Genomic DNA, 24208 nt, shown 5'->3' on the forward strand with positions numbered 1-24208 from the left:
AGGACTTTCAAGTTTTAACCTTATACCACCCAATTAGACGGCTATTTTCTTTCCCTCCTATTTCTTAACCATTTATTTAGGGGGAAATGTTACGTTTTACATAGGAAGACAGGATGGGTTGGGATTTACTAAGGAGCTATTTTAAGGATGGGAAAGGGGACAACTCAAACTAACCCAACGCATGGATCAGTAGTTAATTTACTAAATTCCTTCCTGAACAACTTGTTTGAACATCAAGATGATGGCCTTACTTGAACATATTTGAACATCAAGATGACGGTATGTAAGAGTGAGCATGGAAGAGGAGGTGTGCGTGTGCTGTGTCATATTCCTGGTATCCCAGCACTTGGGAGATTAGGCAAGAGGATAAAAAGTTCAATGTCACCTTTGACTATAATATAGCAAGCCTGAGGGCAGCATGGGCTACACAGGAGACCCTTTCTCAAAAGCAAAAGCAGAACAGAGTATTAAATGTTCTTTAATCTCAACGAGGAACAAAGTTACCTATCAACGCTAGCTCATCAGGCCTTGTCAGAGGAGACAGACAGGGTCACCATGACTTTGGATAACAAACCATTGGATGACAAGGTCACAACCTTCTGCCCCGTACACATTTGGAAGGCTCCTTTGAAGGGCAGCGGGGTCCTGCAGGAAGGCTTGGGACATGTATCTTTAGAGACTCATGGATTTATTTTTGCCTATTAGATATTTTTCATTTATATGATTTCATGGCACATGGTCCATTAATAGTATCATGGAGAACAAATAAACACTGCTTAGCCTCACAAAGCCTTGATGTCACTTTTAACCAGAACCATGGGACTGATTAAATCCATCCTACCGAGTACCTCCGTTAAAATGGGGAACTTAGTTGGTGGTCAGAGTCAGAATTTACTGTCCCTTTCTGGAATGCTGCAGGAGGAAGGACACCCCAATGACTCGACTCATAGAACAGGACCTGAGCTGAATACAAATGGAATAGGTTTGGATAAAAGCCCGGCAGGTTCGTGACAAAAATCATGCTGTTGAATTCAGGAAGTTTCTATAGGTAACTGTTGCACCAAGCAATGGCCCTTTTAAGGTTTCAGAATGTGAGCTCTTTTTATTTTAACATTATTTCTAGCTATTTGACATAAAGAAAGCAAGGTAGAAGTAACTAGAAATAATTATAGCATATTTTTTTGTGTTCTAAGTGAAACTGAACAACCAAAATAAAGAGCTAGCTCTACATTAACATGAATTAAAAATCATAGGCCTAACCAGAACACGAGAACAAATGTAATATTATTCATTTGCTCAAATCGTCGCAGATTATAATGTTAAAGAAATAATATAAAGGCAGGCAAATATGCACAGTTGTGCCAATTACACCTAAAACATGACCCTTTTGTTTGGGTTCAATAGCCATTACCTACTGGCACACTTTCAACTGCACTCGATTCTGCATAAAGCATTGATACGGGATTTTATTTTTTCCTTGATTGTTTTCTACGTGCAGAAAACTTTCAATTGAACCTTCAAAACTGAAAACTTCGGTTCACAAGCTGAGTACTTACACGTGGTCGGGGTAAACGAGCTGGTTCTTGGTGCTCCTTGAGTCGTTGGGGGAGGCGGCATCGCTGGAGGGGTCAGCCGAGATTGTGTCTTCACATCCACAGGTGAGTCTGGCATTGTGGAGTGCTTCTCAGTCCGATCTGGGAATGCCACCAGAAACACGTTATTTCACCCCTTAACCTCCCCACTCGCAAGCGGGGACTGTCTTTCGCAGAGGCACACGGACACAAGAAATTCAGCATCGTCTATCAGTAAAACACACTTATCTATGAAAGTTTAAGGCAGAATTTTTCCCCATCCAAGTCCCACTTGAGAAGGTGTAGCACAGATGGCGGGACCTCATTTGTAACCAGGCTATATAATACCCTATTGTTATTTCTGGCTCGGCAGATGCTACCTTCCTGGTGTTATATGCACCAGCACAACTTCACTCAGAGCCGAAGCCAACATTAGCGAGGAGCAGAAAACAGATGAGGGAGACGGACGTAATGAACCCCTCCTGACAGCTCAGGAGCAACAGCTACCGAGTGTCAGAGAAGCAGTCAGGCCCCCGCAGGAGCAGGCCCTTCACAGTGCATTCCTGCAACACCTCCTACCCTGCCTCGCTTGGTTTTCTGGTCGATTAAATGAAACAAGCTATGTTTCCCGGATCTTCAGTTTTATCTGCCCTACATTAAAAACACAGAAATGCTCTGTACGCAGCGAAGTTGAGCTGTTCTTTATATAGAATGTGTGAATTTATGTCCTGCTACATGCTTGAGACCAGCACTCCACTTAATAACGTTAGTATATGAAGCCCCCAAGAAAAGCTGATAAACATCAAAAGAGGGGCCTTGGACAAACCTGAATACCCAATGGTGGCCACTTATAAGCCCAAGTTGTTCTCACACAAGTATACTCCCCCTCTTGCCCATGTATACTAGCTGTTTGATACAGGGTTTCACTCTAGTCTAGGCTGACCTGGGAACTCTCCATGTAGGCCAGCCTGGCCTCAAACCTGCATCATCCTCCTGCTTCAGGCCCCTAAGAATGGGTGGCAGTGTGGACGTGGGGCTTCTAAGTATATTTTTCCCTTGCCATTTCCACCTATTTCTAATATAATTTTCAAGGCAATAGAGTTCTCGCTAAAAATGAAATGGTTTCTTGTTTGTTTCTTCGGATCCAATTTTATACAAACACATGACAGATACTTCAAAAAACGTTTTTGAGGAATTTCTACAACTTTAGACACAAAATTTTGCACTTGTCCTCTTTCCAAAGAGTAAAATTATACACTATTGAGAGCAGGGTTTTTAAATTATTAGGAAAATTATAACAAGTAACTCTCAATTTACTTAAAAGTCAAATATTAAGAGAGCTGGTGAGATGGCTCAGTGGTTAAGGGGACTTATTGGATCCAGTTCCCAGCACCTACATGGTGGCTCACAATCATCTGTAACGCCAGTTCCAAAGGATCCAGTGCCCCCTATCTGTATTCCTAGGGATTGTACACACATGGTACATGTACATACATGAGGTACACACACACACATACATGTAAAATTAAAATAAATGAGTATTTTAAAGTCAATTATTAAATGAAAATGTAAACCCGCAGATCACTACTTTTAAAATCCCAAACCGAAGCACTCGGGAGGCAGAGGCAGGCAGATCTCTGAATTCCAAGTCAGCCTGTCTAGTTCCCGGATAGCTAGGGCTATTGTACAGAGAAACCCTGTCTAAAACAAACAAACAAATAAACAAACAAAAAACCCCCAAACTTAGTTCATCTTTCTTCAAAGCAACGTGTTATGGCAGATTTCAAGGCACAGGTTTGTAATCCCTGCAGGTGGGAGGTGAAGGCAAGGGGGATCAGGAGTTCAAGGGCACCTTGAAACACCTAAGATTACAGCTCAAACAAACAAAAGCAATTTCCTACCAAAGTTGAGAGGCACAGGCCAGGAATCCCAGCACTTGAGAGGCAGAGGCAGGAGAAGTAATTGAAATTGGAGGTTGTCCTGTCCTACACAGAGGCCTAAACTCCTGAGAATTACTAAGACCCTGTCAAAAAAAAAAAAAAATCATAGGCTGTGGGGAAGCAATATAATAGAGCATTTTAAAAGTTGAACTGATGTTGATACGATATTAGGGATGATGTAATAAAATCAACATCAATGTAATAAGTGCATTTTGCCTCATGACAGAGCCAGCAGTGTCTGGCGCTGTTCCTCCCTCTCTTCCACTGGCTCAACCCTGAGTCACTCTAGGGCAAGAGAAGTGTCCCCAGGGAAATGTCAGGAGGGACACAAGCACAACTTGCTTGACTTTACCTTACTGTGGAAAAAAAAAAAGTCTTCATACTGCTACCCAGAGTCCTTAACAGCCAGCACCGTAATCACTTATTTTAGAAAAATAAATAAGTTAGGCAGGCTCCCTAATAAACCCACCACACACTCCACTCTCCTCAACCAACCTTGGCAAGAACAGAATGAATAGCTCTCCGCTTGTGCTGCAGCGGAGGGAAGAGGTACAGCAGCGAACACAGTCTCCCTAAATAAAGGCAAATAGTCCTGTCATGCCAAGAAAGGAGGGAGAGGAGGAGGCTTGCCAGAGTCTGCTGGGAGATAACAGTGGGAACTGCTGGTCCATCTGGCTTTCATTCGGCTAACACTCACAGGGAACCAGGAGGGAAGACAGGCCAGATACACAGACTTGGAGCACGTGGTTTCACAGACAGAGAGAGGAAGAGCAGAGGGGGAAGGGGATATGGGAGGAAGTGGGGGAAAAACAATAGAAGGAAAAGGAAGAAGCTGGGAAAGAACAGAAACAAGAAGGAAGGCCCCAAAGGGAGAGATGCCCTGGGAAGATTTGCTTACCCCTAACTGATGACCTCCTCAGCCCACCTCAGATAGCAATACCTAAACTGATATGGCTCAACCACTCCTCTGTACTTTTAAGTACTTCTACCAAGGAAAAAGGAGATACAGTATAAAGCACACAGCGAGCTTCCTCTTCAAACTTAAGATTTAGATTTCTGCACAAGGCAATCTTTGTATCGCGATCTCTGTCCATTTCTGGAAAGATGACAGATCCCCTCATGGCTTTAACTGGGAACAATTGTCAACATCAGCCTTGAACCACACACTCAATTTCATCAATACTTTAGGAAGAAGAACTACCAATTAACGCACGGAAGAATGCCGCTAGTTCAAACAGGAATAGATTCATTCCGACCAGATATATGTGCACATGGATATATTTCGGGTTTGACATTAGCCAAATTCCTGTGACGGTGGACTTCTCTGATCAAATGGTTCCAACCCAGAGGCCCTACAAACGACAACAAAGTGGGACCATATGGAAGCCATTCTGTTCTGCTCCACACAACCCACCCAGGGTAGAGATGGATGAAGAAACCACCGGCCAGGCCGAACCCATGCACACAGAAACATTCTGGAACACGGAGATTTAAGATAAATTCAGACAATATGTTTCAAGTATGCAGAGCGTGGCTGCATTTGTTTGGAATTACTCTTTCAGTGTTTTTGAAATCTATATTCTTGAAACCCTTATAGCAACCAGCACCAGAGCAGTGACTTAACCAGAGAAGCATCTTACCCCACTTCAAATTACAGGATACGGTTAAACCAACATGAGGCGACACCGCACCGCGTGCCGTTGTTTTAAGCGAATGAGGATTATATTTTCCTGGTAAATCCTTCCTGGTTTACAGTTGCTGGAGGATGATTTGTGATTCCTACTGAAAGAGTGACACAAAATGACACGGGGAGGGGAGGAGAGAAGGAGAGAGGGGGAAAGTGGGAAGTAAGAGATTGAAAAAGAAAACTGTTCGGGCATGGAAGGGAGATGGGTAAAATAAACAAGAGTAGACGTGGCCTCTCCGGTAAGGACTCCCGCAACTTCTAGACACGACAGTCTTCCCGCTTGGCCAACCCCCAGCACATATGGACCAAAGATGGTGGAGCACGGAAAAACTTACAGCGCATAAAAATGTATTACTGATACCATTTCAATATGGCATGCACTGCCAGGGCCCTCTAGAGGCAATGTTTTCTCTTTCTGTTCTTTCTTTCCTTCCTTCCTTCCTTCTTTCCTTCTTCTTTCTTTCTTTCTTTCTTTCTTTCTTTCTTTCTTTCTTTCTTTCTTTCTTATAGTAAAGGTAGAACATAATCTGACTTAGCGCTTGTCTCATTTACAGTTGAAAGTGTGGTCTAAAGTTACAGAAGACAGGAATTCTACACTAGCCTTGGTTATAAGCCATGCTGGAGAGGATCAACGTGAAGGTGACTCTTTTGACCATTAATGGTAAGCGCCCCTCCAGAGCCTTAATTCTGCATAATAAAAATGGGAATGCTATTCCATGTTGCTCTTAGAAAAGTGAGATGGAAAAAAATGAGATCATGTGTTTAAAACCCTAGCATATCCCTACACGTGTAGGACACCAATACCATCCTGCACTTTTCTATATAGATCTTGCAAATCCATCAAGTCTGAGGATCTGTCAATACAGGAGATGGCTATTGCTACTCCTGGGTTTTGTGGAGGACTTTTGTTTGTTTGGGGTCTTTCTTTGTCGCTTCCCTCACCTAGAATGCCCTGCCCTTATCTGCCATTCTTCCCTGCCCGTGAGATCTCATATTACACTTTTCCTTAACTGCCCATGCACCAACCACCATCACACAGCTTTTGCTTCTCTGTCATGATTCATCCATCTCTCTCCACAATAAAATATGTATGTATTAACACACACACCAACTCATGGAAACAGCAGTCACTATGGACAACTTTCTCGTTTGAATTATCTCTTAGTCATGCATTTAATAAGCAGGTGTAGGCCGGGTGTGGTGGCACATGCCTTTAATTCTAAAACTTGAGAAGCAGAGGCAGATAGATCTCTGTGAGTTAGGCTAGCCTGGTCTACAGAGCGAGGTCCAGGCAGCAAGAGCCACAGGAAGACCCTGTCTTAGCAAAATAAAATAAACACACATAACTTCCTGTATTGACACACATAACTTCCTGTATTGACACACATAACTTCCTGTACTAGAGACAGTTCAAAGATTCAGTTAGTGTCATACCCGCCATCAATAGCACACAGGGATGGAGTAACAATAGCGGACAGATGATTTGGGGCTTTTTTTTTTCTGAGATTATGCTTCAATAGCTCATTGACAATATCTTAAGTAAGAGAGGCATTGGCGATGCCCATAAGTGGGTAAAAATGCTTCCCACCAAGCCAGGTGGCCTGAGCTGGGTCTCTGAGCCATATGATAGAACGAGAGATTGATTTCTGTAAATTGTCCTCTGACCTCCCCAAGCACCATGGCATTTGCACACACACATACACACATGCACACACACACACACACACACACACACACACAAATAAATGAATCAAATGCAGTTTCAGAGAAATGCAGCTTTTGTTTGTTTTTTTTTTAACACAGTGTCTCTTGTACTTCAGGCCTACCTTCAACCCACTAAGCAACTGAAGGTGATCTTTACTCTCCATCCTCCCATCTCTGCCTAGAGGATGCGGGCTGGGAGAAGAAGTGTGCGCCACTGTGCCTGCTCAGAAACATATTTAAGGCCAAGCATAGAGTCGTACACCTGTAAGCCCAGCAGCCCCGAGATTGAGGCAGGAAGAACACTGTGAGCTTCTTGCTAGAAGTGAGACTCTATCTTTAAAACAAACCAATGGCGAGAGAGCAGAGGGAGGGGATGGGTGAGGAGATATAGAGCCTCTAGCCTGCCCACGCAATACACAGCTGGGTAGCACCGTGCCCTGGGCAATGTCCCCATAACGTGGATGACAGCTACCAGTTGCTGCTGTGGTTTAGCAGCCCACACATCACCAGCCCAGTAAAGAGGTCAAGTGATTAAATGTTCAAAGACAACCCAAGTTGGGGGACATCCACAATATTGTAAGATTATGAAGATCTGAAATTAAGTTCAACTTAGTCACCAGTTTTCCATACTATAACATAAGTGTGGGTCCATTTCGCCTTTCGTCATACATGCACCATGTCTAAATGTCACCCCAAACTCATTTGGGGTTTTATTTTATTTTTGAGACAAGGTTTCATTATATTATCTCAGCCTGGCTTCAAACTCAAGCTTCTGCCTCAGCTTTGAAGAATATCGAGAGGATAGACATGCATCTCTGTGCAGCCCAAATTTCACGTGTTGCCAGTGATGTCACATTATGAGGTGGGGGCTTTAGGAAGTGCTTAGGTGATGAAGGCTCTGCCTTCATTATAAAAGCATTGAGGAGACAGATATGCTGGCTCTCATCCCAGTCCATAGGGAAGCTAAGGCAGAAGGATTACAAATTATAGTCAGCCTAGACAGTGTAAGGAGACCATCTCTCAAAATACTAAAAACAGGGGCCTGGAGGTGGCACACACCTTTATTCCCAGTACTCGGGAGGCAGAGGCAAGCAAATCTCAGTGAGTTTGCTGAGGCCAGCCTGGTCTACAGAGCAAGTTCCAGGATAGCCATGACTGTTACACAGAGAAACCCTGTCTCGAAAAAAAAAAAAAAAACATAATAATAAAAATGGGTGGTGGATGGAGCACAGTTAGGAGGCAGATGTGTGCCCAGTGCCCACAAAGGCATTTTTCCATCCTGTGTGGCAGATATTAAGAAAGAGCCAAGACAGCATCAGGGGAGGTTGAAGAAATGACTGCAGTCTTCTTGGTCCACCATGTGAGGACAGACAAGCCCAGCAATGAGCGCCACACTGCAAATACAGACAGGGCCATCACCTCCATGCTCCAGCCCTGGGAGGAACCAATTCCCATTTTTATAAATTACCGCTCTAAGGTATCACTTGCTATAGCAACATGAACAAACTAAGAAAACAGGTGCCATAAATATTTCTGAAACATGAATGGATCTCATCTTTTCTCTGACCTTATGACCTCATAGAACTGGACAAAATGATATTTGTCTGTAGTTCCGGCATTCAGAAGCCTGAGGCAGGAGGATGATAAATCCAAGACTAGACTGGGCTATATATAATAAGAGAGTCTGTTATTGTCTCCCTCCTACACACACACACACACACACACACACACACACACACACACACACACCTACCTAACATATTAAAATAAAAACATAATACTTTGCTGGGCATGGTGAAATACCCCTGTAATTCCAGCCTTTACAAGGAAGAGGAAGCCTGTTAGCTGTTGAAGGCTGGCCTGAGTCACTTAGACTCTGTCTCAGAGAGTAACTAACAACTAACAAGCAATTACCTGAAGGAGGGTTCCACAGTTTCCACGACAAACCAAATATTCCTTTGGTTTGCCCAGTCACAAACACACCAGAGCCCCAGATCCAAACTCCTTGTCCTATGCTGGGGTCCCCTGAGTTTACTCAAGTGCCAATCCTTCCCTCGCAGTTCCATGGGGCAGCTGCCCCTTGTTTCCCACTAATTCTCTACCCAACCTGCCTTTCAAGGTGGGTGTTGAGCTCTAGTTGTGAACAAGGCAGTAGGTCAAGGATGAGTATAAGATTAAGATAACACCCTTCCTCTTAAACAAGGAAGGAGGAAACAGTCCTGACCCTTGAGAGGGGTTGGGGGTGGTGCTACCCAGAGCACCGCCTCTTCACATTCTACAGTCTTCACCAGAGCCCTGATCCTGTCAGGCTGCATTGAGCCAGAGTCCTCTGGGAGTGCTGCTATTCCATGGTTTCCGTCACCCGCACGGGACTCCATCCAGAAGACGCACATCTGACATGGAACCACAACGACTTTGAAACTGGTGAGGATGCACAGCCTTCCTCCATTCGCAGACACTTCTAGGCCCTCCAGAATATCCACTGTGCGCCCACACACCCTTAAAATGATTATCAACTGCATCTCTTCAGATACCTTCTCAGTCCTTATCACAAAATTTTCAGCAGTGGCCTGGTTATAAAGCAATTGATCCACTGCACAATTCTCCCTCAAAATATCCACTTTCTTTGACAGCTAAGGTATGAAAGTGTACGTGTGTGTGTGTGTGTGTGTGTGTGTGTGTGTGTGTGTCCATCCCCATTAGATAGCTCCAGCTGGTCTCCAGGTCCTGTTGATTCTTCTGCCTGGGGCTCTCAGGTACTGGGATCACAAATGGCACACTGCTTGCCTAGCATACATAAAGTCCTGGATTTGGTCCAGTTCTGTATAAATCAGGCCTGGTTTAGGGAAGGTGGGGGAGGAAAGAGCAAAAATTCATGAAATCTTATCTCTAAAGAAACAAATGAAAAAAGCAACAAAAAAGATGATGGGGAGGAGATATGGGGAGAGGAGGAGGTACAGGAAAGGAGGAGGAGGGAGAAGGAACAAGAGGAGGAGAGAGAAGTAGTAGAGAGGGCTGGGGACAGACTCAGTCACTGGACAAAGTGGGTGTGGGGAGGAATGGCTAGAAGCTCAGCACTCCAGAGGAGAAAGAAGAGTCAGAAGTTCAAATCCCTCCTCAACCACATGAGAGCTCAAAACCAGAGATCATCTTTTAAGAAAATAAAATAAAATAAAGCCCCATGTATCAGTTGTGGCTGAGAACCCCATGGTCACTTCTCTGCATTCTGACCAGTAGTGAATCTTGGTGATTGGTGGTCTCTACCTGATGAAGGGTGAGCGCTCCACTTACCTGGAGGTAGAAAGACGAAGCTTTGGAATGCAGTTAGAGACTATATTGGTTTAGGAAAATGACGGCAGTAGGCTCTGCTCCAGGGTCTATGACCTCTCCAGCAACAGGCAGCTGGCTAGGTTCACAGAACCAGGCATGGATTCCCTCCTGCTGAGTGTCTAATTAGACAGCGAACACTACTATTGCTCAAATAAAGATGTCTTGCTGGGATGGTCAATGTGTTGGCTCTAGGTTTTATGGCAGTGTAGAACAGTTCATTGCTTGTCTCCCTTGGCAGCCTGCACAGTAACTTGTGACTCTACGAGAGCTAGCCCTCGGGCGGAAGACGTCCAGGGCAGCTCCGGTTTCACTGTTCTGGTGTGGTCAGAAGTAGGAGGTGTTTTCAGCAACAGAGTCTTACCTTCACTCTGGTAGGCAACCATGGGCAATGGAAGCACCTATTATTGTTTGGGGAATCTCCTGACTCCTTCAACCAACAGCTTGTAGGGAAGTTTCCTATGCCTGACCCTGCAGTTTTGGTAGTCTCTGGCTCCTGGGGAGGAGGGGTGCATTATCACCCCATATGTCATAACTCATTTAAATATATATTTAGTTATATTTATTTATGTATTTAATACACATGTTTAATTTTATGTATTTAAATACATATGTGTGTGTGTTCAAATAATCTTATAAAGTAATGTTTCAAACTCTTCCCTTTTTATCCGTATTACCATGGAAAGTTGCTGCAAAGGGGTTAAGAGTAAGAGCCCGAGGACCAGGATGCCTGTTGCCAGGCAGTGTCTTCTAGCCATTAGAGGGGAGCTGCAGCCAAGAAATATTTTAATAATTCAGCCTGTTCACATATGTCCCACACAAGCTCCAAAGCTCCTGTTTTGCTAGTAGTATTGTCACACACAGACACACTAAACATTGGGGGGGAAGCATTCATGAGCCCAAAAATACACCGTTTCTCTGTTCCAAATGAGCACATTTTATTCTTACAACTAAGAACAAGCTCTGATTAAAACTGTCTATTTAGAATCCAGAGTCACACAGGTGACAAATCTCAGGGTATGGCTGTGGGATTTTCTAGATTGTGTTATCCTGGGAAAACTCACCCTAAATATGGGTAACGTTATTCCGTGGGCTGGAGTCCTGGGCTGAAAGAAAAGGAGAAAGTAAGTTGAGCACACACAGTCATGGTTTTCTGACCAAAGGCAATGTCACCAGATGTCTCAAACTCCTGCTACCGTACAGTCCCTGCCAAAATGGATTGTACCCTCAAAATCTGGAACAAAATAAACACTTCTCTCAGTGGAATTTGTCATGTATTTTGCCACAGCGACAAGAAGATCAATAATACACAAGCAAAACTCTGTAAGCGCTGGTCCAAAAAGTGTGATGGCAGGCATTATCTCACTTCAAGTTTACAATGAGAGGGGACTACAGATCTTCCCATTGGAGAGAAACCAAGAGGGGCTGCAGAGATGCCTAAGTGGTTAAGAGTACTGGCTGCTCTTCCAGAGCACTGGTTTCAATTCCCAGCACCCACAAGGTGGTGCACAATCATCTACAATGGGATCTGACGCCCTCTTCCGGGATAAACGTGTACACGCAGAAAGAACACTCATAAACATAAATCTTAAAAAAAAATGTTTGAAGACAGAAAGAAACCAAGAAGGAAAGAGGGGTGGAAACTGGAGATGGAGATTTTGAAGGTTCACTCAGGTTTTAACTGAGCTAACTCCAGGCCTCAAAGTTAATGTTCTCGCAGGCCAAATGCTACTTCATTGATGACTTAAAAACACAGGAATGCAGACCACATTCGTTGATGTTACATCTAGAGCTATTGACATACAAGGAACTTTATGTTCCAGTGCAATAGCTACAGCCAATGTCTCTGGTGACAATTCAAGTTTTAATTAAGATGAAATCAAACGTAAAATTTTCTCCTGACCGCACCAGCCATGTTCCATGTTCACAGCGGTGGCTGTACACACTGCATGACAATTTTCTCCAAGGCTTGCTTGTTCGTCCTCGCAAAGGGAAAGACACCCAAAGAAAACGGCTCTGGAAGTAACAAATTAGCCAACGTGGGAAGTGGGATTAAGTGGGCCTTTAGCCTGGGCCTAATCTTCTAGAACTTGGAGGCTTAATAACCTAGAGACCAAGTGTAGGACCAAAGACTACTGAAAAAAAAATTTCCTAATGATATCATGCTGTATTCATAGATTGGTGCCTTGTCCGATAGACATCAGACATCCCCCATGGCTTTCAGGTCACCCTATTCACGTGCATGCTGGTTGACCTGAATACTACCATGGACATGAGTATCCGTCTGAAACAGGAGAGCTAGAATAACACCCAGTGAGTCACAATCTCTGAGAAGCAAGCATGAGAATAAACATCTTGAGTACAAGGCATTAGTGAACACCAGGGTAACTATGGTCAGGACAACACAACCACTACCACAGCCTGGGAACAGAGTAACAGCAGCTGGGCCAGAGTCAGAGAAGAGCCAGGGTGCACCTGTGCCTTCAGTGAACATGAAAGCTGCTGAAGAAGAAAGCCAGGTAAGTCATACCCTACTAGAGCTACTTATTAAAACTAAGTTCAAAAAATAAGACGACTGGGTCATGTCCATTTGGAACAACAAGAATTTCTCTTCCTTCTTTGAGACAGGGTTTCACATTACCCATGATAGCCTAGACCTCAGTATGCAGCCAAGGATGACCTTGGACTTCCGTTGTGCTGCCTTCACCCCCCGAGTCCTGGGCTCACAGGTGCATTCATTTCTGGAGCTTGAACCCAGGCCTCCTGAATGCTAGACAGACGCTCTACCAATTGAGCATTGTATAGCAATGATCCAGCTATATTGGAGACTTTTAATCCCATTTCTGAATGGCAACTTCATGAGCACATATATATGTTAACAATTCCAACTTCCTTGCCATTTATGAAAGTGTATGGAATAGAAGCACCGATACAGGCTGTTGAATGGACAAAGAAAGCAAAGCTGGGCTGTGCCCAAACATCTGCGGATGTGTGACTAATCCCTGGTTACTCAGATCAGAAAAAGGATGGATAAATGGAGAGGAGAGGAGCTGAGAACACACTCCTCCAAGGAAGAAATACAAGCTGGTGCAAAGAGTCTACCCCAACTTGCTCACTTTGAGACAGAGATGGTCTCCAGATCAAGAAAAGAGGAACCATAAGAGCCAAATGGTGCTTTTAGCTAGAATATTATCTCAGGGAGTTCATGAAGAGAAAAGCCACTGGTATTGGCAATTCTGGTAGATTCCAGGCAGTACACATCTTGGGGAAGCACCACCTTTCATCGACAACTGTCCCCTTCATCCCAACAACTCTTGGATCTTCTTGTAATCATTTCTTGGAAACAGTTCCTGGAAGCTCTGAAAGTGGACATCTCGAGGATGGAGGCCCAACTACCCCACTTCTGTTGGTTCAGTTTCATCTCCACCTGCTTCATATTTCACCACTGTTTACGATATCAGAGCAGGGTCTCCTCATTCAGAGCGGGAAGTCCGGACTCCTCGTCTAGGCCGTTAGCAACTGTTTGACTGAGTGGCGGCATAAAATACTTAGGCAGGATGGCACATGCCTGTGATATCAGCACTTGGGAAACAAAGGAAGAGGCTGATGCATCATAAATCCGTGGCCAGGCAGACCACAAAAAGATTTTGTCTCGAACACAAAAAAACCAAAACTAAACTAAAGGGATTTAGTGAGAAACCCCGAATGCTCCAATTAACAGAAAGTAACTACTTGGACAAAGAGCTATTAGATCATCCCAGACCAGGGAAAATAATTACGTAGGGATCCGATCTTCATACTCTTTATGCACCGATATTTTTGCTGTATTTCACAGTGATAAGGCTAGCCTTGCCCTTGTGTGAACCAAAGCTACCAGGGAAAAGAGGATTACCTATGTTATTGATTCCACAAGGCTGACTCATCTGAGAGTTGGCATATCACAAATCTGGAGTCAAATTATCTCAACTCCCACCCGCTTCTGACCTAATATCCTTGTGACGTGTCACCTGAAACCTTGAACGCATGAACATAACAGACTGCTGCCTTCCAACAAGCCAAGGTAATAATGTCTTTTTTTTTTTTTGTCTTTGCAGTAACTCAACTTCCTGCCATTTCCACCACCTAAGACTTTCTTTTGTTTCGTAACTATAAAATCCTCATGAAACTCTTACCACATTGGAGCATGCTGTTTGGGACAAACTGACTCAGGTTCCCGGGCCACAGTAACTCATACTTGGTAACAGAATAAACTACGCTGTCCCTTTGAAAGGGGAACTTTTGTGTGGACATCTATGCTCTCTTGCCTCAGCATCTTTTGTAGCAGGAATGACAGTCCTGCCTCACAGCTTCTCCCACACTCATTTTAATTGCTGTTGCTCTTTGGTGACACTTAAAAATAGTGAGGCCAAAGCATAGGTGCATAGCTGTAGTTCCTGTTAGTTATGAGAATCCAAGTGGAGGATCCCTGGGGCCCAGGAAGGAACTCGAAGCCAACCTGGGCAGCCCAGGGAGACACTCAGTTCTAAAGAATTTGCCTGGGTGTTTATCTCAACAAGGTCTGATTCTCAGTGTGGGAATAATTGAAAAATGAAATAAATAGATACATTCAAACCAAGGCTGGCAAGATGCCTTACAAGCATTTGCTGAAGGAGCCTGATTATCTGAGGTTGATCCTAGAATTCATGTAAAGGTGGAGAGAAAACCAACTCTACCAAATATCTTCTGACCTGTGTGCACATGAGAGCATGCTCGCGCGCGCACACACACACACACACAGAGAGAGAGAGAGAGAGAGAGAGAGAGAGAGAGAGAGAGAGAGAGAGAGAGAGAGAGAGAGAGGTATATGCTTAGATTACCCTGAAAGAGACTCCGAATCTACATTCAGATAAGTCTCTCTCTCTCTCTCTCTCTCTCTCTCTCTCTCTCTCTCTCTCTCACACACACACACACACACACACGCTTTCCATTCTAACCTAGGGATCTGATGACTTCTCTGCTCAAGTGTCAACCGTACTTTCCTTTCACTCGGTTCACTCTGGGGACACAACCCAAAGCCTCTAAATAACCTGCAGGAAGCTAGATTTCGACTCTGCTCTCTCCTCCTTTTCTCACCTAACCCCTCAATTTAATGATTTAAAGGGTAATTTAATGACTTAAAGACTACTCTGACTTCTAGGCCTCTCTCTTGGCCAAACCAAGCACACAAAGGTGTCCTTCATGGCTCCTCCATCACTGTTATAAATGCTCTTTTACCATCGCCATTGTCTTCATGGGCTTATCAGAATTATGCAGTAACTATAGAATTAGTGGTTTTTCTAGTGCCTCTCCTCCAACAGTGGTGCAAGTCAAGGTACGTATCATATTATAACCACACATCAATCCAATCCCAAAATTTATCTGGGCCATAAAAATGAACAAGGATTTTCCTATTTAAAAGTCCAGATTTGGGGGCTGGAGAGATGGCTCAATGGTTAAGAACGCTTGCTGCTCTTTCAAAGAGCCCAGAGTTAGTTGTCGGCTTCCTATCAGACAGTTCTCAAATACTGTAACTCCAGATGGAGTGATTCTGACACCATCTTCTGTCCTCCAGGGCCAAGGAGCTCACATGCGGTGTACAAACATATGTGCAGAAACTCAAATATCCACTTAAAATACAAATCTCTAGTAATACCAACACAAATGGAGACCAAAATCATGGAATTTGCTATTCCTTTTAATAAGAGAAACAACAAAAGAGCAGCTGTTGAAAACCTCTTTAATTTGTTTTACTTATACTTCATTGGTTTCAGCCAATATCATTCCCTCCAGATCATCCCAATAAAATGATAGATTGAAGTAAGCCTGACGGTATACACTCGTGCTCCCTGAGTTATGGAGGCACAGGTTGGAGCCTCTCAAGCTCAAGATCAGCCTGAATTACATAAAGATATTATGATCTCAAAATATTACAAGCTGGGCATAGCTTCAGTGGCAGAACACATGCTAATATGTGTCACGGTCACCACAGTAAACCAACAACCAAAACAAAAACCTTAGAGAACTTGGTAAGCTGTGTTTTCATTTTAATTGTAGGATTTTATTTCCTTCTTTATTTCTGCAATGAGTCCTAATCACTTGGTGTGGGACAAATGTATTCTGTCAATTATATTTTAAATAAATGCTGACTGGTCAGTAGCAAGACAGGAAGTATAGGCAAGACAACAAGACAGGAAGTAGAGGCGGGTCAATGAGAACAGGAGAATACTGGGAAGAAGGAAGCCCATTTCTCCGCAATCCCGACCTGACCACAGAAGAGACAAGATGTGACTTCCCTGCTTAATAAGGTACTGAGCCACGTGGCTAACACAGATAAGAATAATGGGTTAATATAAGTTATGAGTTAATAAGAAGTCTGAGCTACTAGGCCAACCAGTTTATTAATGCAGACCTCTGTGTGATTTCTTTGGGACTAAACGATTGCGGGAACCTGGCAGGACAGAAAACCCCGACAACAATCACTCATGGTGTGCTGTTTAGTTGTCCCATGAATTTATATACTTTTTATTACTGCTATTTCCTCTGCTTTAAAGCTTTATTCCGCTGTAATAAGAGTATACTGGATGTGTTTGTTTTCAATTTTCCTTAATCTGTTGAGACTTCATTTGTGTCCTAACAAGTCACCAGCTGTAGAGGAAGTTCCATGGGCTGTTGAGAAGAATGTGTACTCTTTGTTGTTCGGGTGGAATGTCCTGTAGATGTATGTTAGGTCCACTTGATCTATGACACCAGTGACCACCAACGTCTTCTTTCTTAGTTTTTGTTGATTGCCAATCGATTGTCACTTCTCCTGGCTGCCCACCATTAACTCCATGGGAAGACCCTAAATCCTGAAGACAACGCACATGTTGGTTGAGGACAGAGAAAAAAAAAAATCTCAAACTGACCAGGACATTTCCCTGCTGGGTGCTTTCACAGAGGGCTGCTGGTAGAGGAGAGCCATGATGGCCTTATCCAGCAGTAGACCCCACTGGCCATGTCATCAGCCTGCCAACCACATACACCACTGGTAAAACATTGACAGGACTGTCAGGAAAGGGAACCAACTGCTTATGTTTACTGGACCTGAGCCTTGCTCAACGAGGGAGAATAAAATCCTGGTGCTGCTAACCTGGCCAAAGGCCTCAACGGGGCTCACGCTGTCTTGCTAAATGGTCACGTTGTTACACCATCATCTACATATTTATGTTTATCCCATAGATTAGGATGGCTGTCTGTGAAATAATTTTACATCATTGTCTTGTTAACTCAGCAGCTGTCTTCAGTGTTTATCTTAATGTCTTGGCTTCCTTTGATCTGTTGCCCACTTCGTATGCCTTTCCTCCAGCGGGAGCTCGATGAACTGGGATATTCAAAAGGCCTCTTTTTGCCTTCTCAACTGACTTTTCTCCTGACACAGGTGTTCACACCTCCTGCAATAAGTTCTGCCTGAGACGAACTCTCCCAAGGGCTGGACCCAGTAATCTCATTGTTTGCTTTAACACATCTATCTGGATAGCACTGACAGGCTAATTTAGACCCAAAGCCCACTGCTCCATTGGGAATCTGCTGCCTCATTTATGGGTTTTGTAGTATTTTCCAACCAGCTGACTAAGCTTCAGGCCACAATCATCCAATGCCTTCTTGACTCTATCATCCCCCTCCGTCCAACTCATCCCAATAGCCCATCAGTTCCACTTCTGCTACCATAATGACCCTTCCTCGGTCCATACAGATGTGACTTTAAAATCTATGTAGGCACTGTGCTGCTATCTCACCTCCATTCATCTCTGCCCAAATCCTTCTTCACATCTGGAACAAGAAGAGTTCCAAAGTGTGATTGTGACAAAAATCAACTACTTTTAATACTTGTACAATTAAACTTTTAATTCTTGTACAATTAAACAGGTTTCCAGCGGCTCCTGAGGGGATCCCGATTCCGCTGTTGAGAACCCCCAGCACCTAAACGTAACGGTCATCCTGAAAATAGTTTCTTACATTAAACTTTCTAAAATTAAATAAATAACACTCTCCTGTTAACCTTCTATCCCTAGCCTGTACACACTATAACTTTTATCGTTAACTTATTTTCCAACAAAACACCAATCAAAACTTTTTGCTGGAAGTTGCAGATGTTTTAAAAGTTAATTTGAGTTGGGCCTAGTGGCACACACCTGGAATCCCAGCGCTAGAGTTAGCTTAGAGAGAGGATAATCAGGGGGAATTCAAGGCCAGGCTCAGCTAACTTTGAGTTCAAGGCCAGTCTGGGCCAAGTAACACCCTATCTCAAAAGAAAAAGAAAAAAAAAGAGTTAAATTGGAATATAAATTAAAATATTAAGGAAAACTTTGAAGATGAATTATAATAAATTCAGCTTAATTTTTATTAAAATTCATGGAAAAATTACAATTTTAGTAACCTACTGCCAGCCAAAAACCAATAAAATAGTTTTAACTAAACAGAAAAAAGTTGAGAAATCAGCACATATTACCTAAAACCCAGTACATAATGAAGAAGACTTCTTGCCAGGTGTACTGCCAGGTGTACTGCCAGGTGTACTGCCAGGTGTACTGGGTCATGCCTGCCACCCTAGCACTTGGAAGGCTAGGACAAGTTCAAGGGCATCAACGTCATCTCAAAAACAAACGAAATACCTAAAACAACAACAAAAGACTATTGAATTATGGCTCAGAGCCTAAGAGTGCTTGCCACTCTTGGGGATGGCTTGACTTCAGTTCCCAGAGGCAGGCAGTTCTCAATCACTAGAACTCCAGTTCCCAGAAGCCACCGTGGGCAGTTCACAGCCACTAGGGACTCCAGTTCCCAGGAACCTGACCTCTCTTCTGGCCTCTGATGATGGTGGATGCCTCACTCACATATGCATATTCTCACATAAAGAAACTTACATATGCACATAATTACCATTTTAAGAGTTCTTTCCAGGGCACATGCCTATCGTCTTACTAGTCAGGAGGTATTGGCAGCAAAATCAAAACTCAGGTTCATCCTTAGCTACATAGTAAACTCAAGGCCAGCCTGTGTTACTACATGAAACTCTGTCTCAGAAAACCAAATGGGAAGGAGGAATAAAAACTGTAATACAAAGGAAAAAATATAGCAGCCGGATCTGTGTATAATCGTCGCACCCAGGAATCAGAGACAGGGGGTTAACCATGAGTACCAGACCATCAGGGCTACATGGTGAGCATGAGGTTGGCCTGGCTACAGAGTGAGACCCCTGAAGAAAATCATATGTGAGCCAGAAAAGTGACTCCCGGTACAGGTGCCTGGACCAACACTGAGGACATCCCTACATTTGATCCTCAGGGCCCTCACAGAAGAACAAGAGGACCAACTCCTACAACTTGTCCTACAAACTCCACACATGTTCCATGCCAAGATAACACACAGATACGCACAGACACCCAGACACATGAATATAAATTTTAAAAATAATGTGTATATGTAAATACACATACATATTTATAGACATTTATGAAGCCTTAGAATAAAAAGATCTAACCAAAGTGTTTTTTTAAAGACTGAACCAAAAATGTCACTAAGAAAGGTACCACAAAGTAAATGTAGACAGCAAATCAAGAAAAAATAACGTTTGCTGTGTGACAATAATGGATTGATACTCCTGATCTAGAGGAAATACAAAATCCAGATAAAAAATATAAAATATACAAATAAGCAAAACATGTACAATGGTATATACTTATAATTATTATCTCAGCAAATGACAAGATGAGGCAGGAGTGCCAAAAATAATAAAATAAAAAAGCTAAACCCCTACAATAAGAAACATAAATGGCATACAATCCGTTGGAGAAAAGCCCATAACCTCATGGGGGCAGTGACAACAGATGCTTCATTTATTTAAAAACGATCATCTTTTTGCATGTAATAAAATAACAGGTTTGTAATGACAATACGATTATTAGTCATATAGCACAAACTGACACTTTACCACACTTCCATGAATGGTAAGTTTCCTGCAGGACGACCACCAGGCAGTTGGTATAAACTATCTTTAAACAGACACACCTATCATCGAATGCGCCAGCGACCGTCTTCAGCAATTACTGTAAACCATTAACGCCAGGTAATCGCCGGTGTTTATGATGAGTGACTGACAGCCAGCTGTCCATCCCACATCACGACTGTTCTGGTTTATGGTTACAGTGTTCAAGGGTTGGGGGGTGGGTATAGGGGTGTGGGGGGTGGGGAGACTGGGAGGAGGAGGGGAAGGAGGAAAACTGTGGCAAGGATGGAAAAATGAATGAATGAATGGATGAATGAATGAGTCACAGTGCTCTAAGGAAGCACTGAGGAGGGATCAAGGGCCTCTGATGGTTCGAAGTGTCTCCCAACTAGATACCCAAATACAAAGGCTTGAATGGACATGAGGGAAGATCTTAGACACACATCAAATGGAGAAAGGCATTGCAAAGGGACATGGTTCACAAGGTCCTGGATCTGTCTCCTGATAACCGTTATTTATAGGATGGATCTATCAGTGAATAAGCCTGGATGGAAGTGAGTTAAGGACGACGTGAGAACATTATAAGGCGCCCGTGTGCTCTATAACTGACTGGACCTTTCCAACACGCTGTCCAAGTCACACCGCAAAACACCTGTCAGCTTTGGGGGTCTTTTCCCTTTGTTTCTAGTCTACTCTATACTCAATCCTAAATCCCTGTGGTAGGTGCCAGAAACATCCCTGGATCTCCGGAGTGACAGAAAACTGTGTGGTCAGTTCCCAGCATTCTGCTTTCTGGCAGCAGACTTTTCCTCAGTGAGGAGTGTACAAAATGAGTATGTATGCACCTTAGGATCAATCAAAGTAAAACCTAACACATCCAGATTACCTACCAATAAAACCACCTGCAAAGTATTTTGTGTGGTTTTGGTTTTTTGAGACAAGACATTAAGTGGCCTCTGTAGTCTCAAACCTTAGACTTAGCCGAGGCTGTCCTTCAACTCCCAGTCTTTCAGCCTCTAACTCCAGAGGGCTAGGACCGCAGGGGTGCACGGCCACCCTGTTATCTGAGAAATAACAAGGGAGTCTCTGCCAAGGTTGTTAGCTTCAGACAGGGGTAATAATAAAAAAAAAAATAAAATAAAGAATGGAGGTGGGATTTAAGGCAACTTAAAGAGAATGGAAGGGTTCCAAGAAATCGGATTGTAACAGGCGTTCCAAGTACTTTTGAAAACATTAGGAGGAAACAAAAGCGCCTTGAGGCCAGAGAGATGGCTCATCACCAAGTCTGGCCACCTGAGAGGGAACCCACGTGGTAGAAGGAGAGAACTAATACCCACAAGTTGTCCTCTGACCACTACTCTGGGGCATCAATACATAACCACACAAAAATATATTATTTGTAAAGTGCCTTAACCAAGTATTGCAGTACAGGCCTGTACTACCTGGATTTGGGAGGATCAACACTTCAAGGTCATCCTTTACTAAGTACTGAATTCAAGGGCAGCTCTGGGTACCTGGGATTTTTACCTTGAAAAACATGAAGAGACTCAGCCTTCAAGAGCAGATAGTGCCTTATTTGCCCCAATACCCCGATGACTCAACAGTACCTACCATCGGCATTTACTGAGTGAAAGAATGAATGCTGGTTTAGTCATAATAACATCCATTCACCATAGAAGACAGAGGTAGAAACAACTGGAGATCTATGGGAAGAACCCTCGGATTGCTAGAGCATCACGGGAACCAGATCACCAAACAGATGGCTGGAGTTTTCGAGCACCATTCAAGGGACGCACAACCAAACAGAACTCTTGAGGTGGTGGGTGAAGCATTGGGTGAGGTGGGGGATCTTGAGGCCACTCTGACAATGCAGCAAGCTCTTCAGAAACAACCAAAGAAAGGAAAGCAGACTGTCCTCCATGAAGCAGCTTCCCCAAAGGCTGATCCATCTACAGCACTTTTCAAAGACAAGTGGGGGCAACCTGTGGACCGGATTAGCTAACACATCCTAAGGAAGAACTGAAAGCTGGTGTGTATATGGAGATTGCCCTTTGATTTAGCAAGGCATCCATGTAAGAGACCAAAATCCATAGACCCTGGGGTGGTATCAGGTTCACAAAAATGCATACCCATATCTGGAGATCAAACTCACGTCCCGTGAAAGCCAGCCAGTGCTGGATTATCTGGCCATATTCAAGTGCCATATCCATCAACCCTTAATAGCATCTCTGGCCCAGTTAGTAGCATAATATAATTTTCCATAGAGGTTCATGACCTTACTTTAATTAATAAGGCAATTCAGAGAAGGTGCCCTAATTAATTAATTGCTCTCTGAACACTCCCTGAAGACAGATGCTCACATTCTGTTTACCAAAGACATACCTGCTTTTGGGGGGCTGGGAAGATAGCTGTAGTTCGTAAGGAGCTTGCTTCCAAGCATGACTACCTGAGTTTAATCTTTGAGACCCATAGGGTGTAAGGAGAACAGCTACTCCTGCAGGCTGTCCTCTGACCCACTCCCACACACACCAGGACGTGTCTGCACATGCACACATGCAGCTATGAGCACACAGACACACATAAAAAATAAATTACACGCACACACACATAAAAATAAAGTAATGCAATTAAACACTTTTGGAAAAGACATATACTCAAGAGTTTGTAAGTGTATTTTCACCTCTCTAATTCCTAGACAACTTAAAGAGAAATGTACTTTTTGACAGCCAGACTACTAGGCAACCTAAAGCCATGAAATTCTGCCTAGCTAGTTTGAATGACACATTTTTACAATCCACATGCTACCTCAAGTTCTAGAGACATGTCTCAAGTGAATACATAAATAAATTTCATATTAATAAGTCCTTAATGTAGCCATATCTGCATTTGTACTTTAAATGTGGGCAAATACGTTATTCAATTAACATGACAGTCAAAATTCCTTTCCGCTCACCGGGAATCATTTATATTTCATAGAGCACTAGAGATGTCTCTGAACTTACGAAGAATTATAATGGGCGAATCAAAGCAAACACTGATGGACAATCACAAAGAGCATTCTGCTCATCAGCGAAGAATACTGCACAGTGGGATTCCATGAGGACATTATCAAGGAAACCACCTGTGTCATTCTCTCTGTCAGATAAATTAATCACAAAAGCAATACACATCTAAATGCAAAAGAGGCTGACCTCAATCCCAGGCTCCCATGCTATCGTGAACATGCTACCAATAGAAACTTCAAGTGACAGTCTCAGACGCCCATGTTACCGTCAACATTTACTAATAGAATCTCCAATTTCGGCGTCTCCCGAATCACCCCATGATGATACCACCATATTTTCTTAAGAAACAAAGAACTTGTCTGGGCGGTGGTGGTGTACATCTTTAATCCTAGCACTTTGGAGGCAGAGGCAGGCAGATCTCTGTGAGTTCAAGACCAGCCTGGTCTACAGAGTGAGTTTCAAGACAGCCAGAATTGTTACACAGAGAAACCCTGTCCCGAAAAGCCAAAAGAGGAAAAAAAGAAACAAAGATCTTGCTTTGGACGTGACGGGCACTGCCACAGAAGGCCACTCTGACTGTGAATATCAATGGACTTTGAGCAACAGCAAGAGAAAGAAATGCCGGGAGCCTCTGTCTTCAGAGACCAGAGCAATACTTTTCAGAACCTGCTCCTGGCAAAGACTATTAGCCCACAGGTGGTCACGCCTGTCTTCCCAGCCACTCAGGAGGCTCAAGACAAGAAGGAAGCAAGTTCGAAGCCAGTATAGGAAAACTAGTGAAAATGGATTCTTAGGAAGAGCTGATGAAGTTACTCAGAAAGGACTTTCTTGGCTAGCATGAAAAAAGGTCTGGGTGTGATGCTCAGAAATACACACACACACACACACACACACACACACACACACACACACACTCCCTTCTCCTCTCTCTAGGACAGAATGCCTACCACAGGCAAATTCCAATAAGGAAT

The 24208-nt window shown here is 43.4% G+C and overlaps 1 protein-coding gene across 9 annotated transcripts in view; it reads right to left on the reverse strand.

Moving 5' to 3' along the window:
- Positions 1-24208, reverse strand: part of Runx1t1 (RUNX1 partner transcriptional co-repressor 1) — a 159427-nt gene that overhangs the window by 69921 nt on the left and 65298 nt on the right. For 4 of the 9 annotated variants that reach the window (XM_050166435.1, XM_050166408.1, XM_050166472.1 and 1 more), the window contains one exon: positions 1557-1694. The exons of the other annotated variants lie outside the window; for them this stretch is intronic. In XM_050166435.1, coding sequence (XP_050022392.1) covers positions 1557-1694 — 138 coding nt within the window. The remainder of the gene's footprint in view (positions 1-1556; positions 1695-24208) is intronic. 9 annotated transcript variants of the gene reach the window in all.

Source organism: Alexandromys fortis, unplaced genomic scaffold (assembly GCF_014885135.2).
Source record: "Alexandromys fortis isolate MF-2015 unplaced genomic scaffold, M_Fortis_MF-2015_v1.1 scaffold_18, whole genome shotgun sequence".
Taxonomy (NCBI): Eukaryota; Metazoa; Chordata; class Mammalia; order Rodentia; family Cricetidae; genus Alexandromys; species Alexandromys fortis.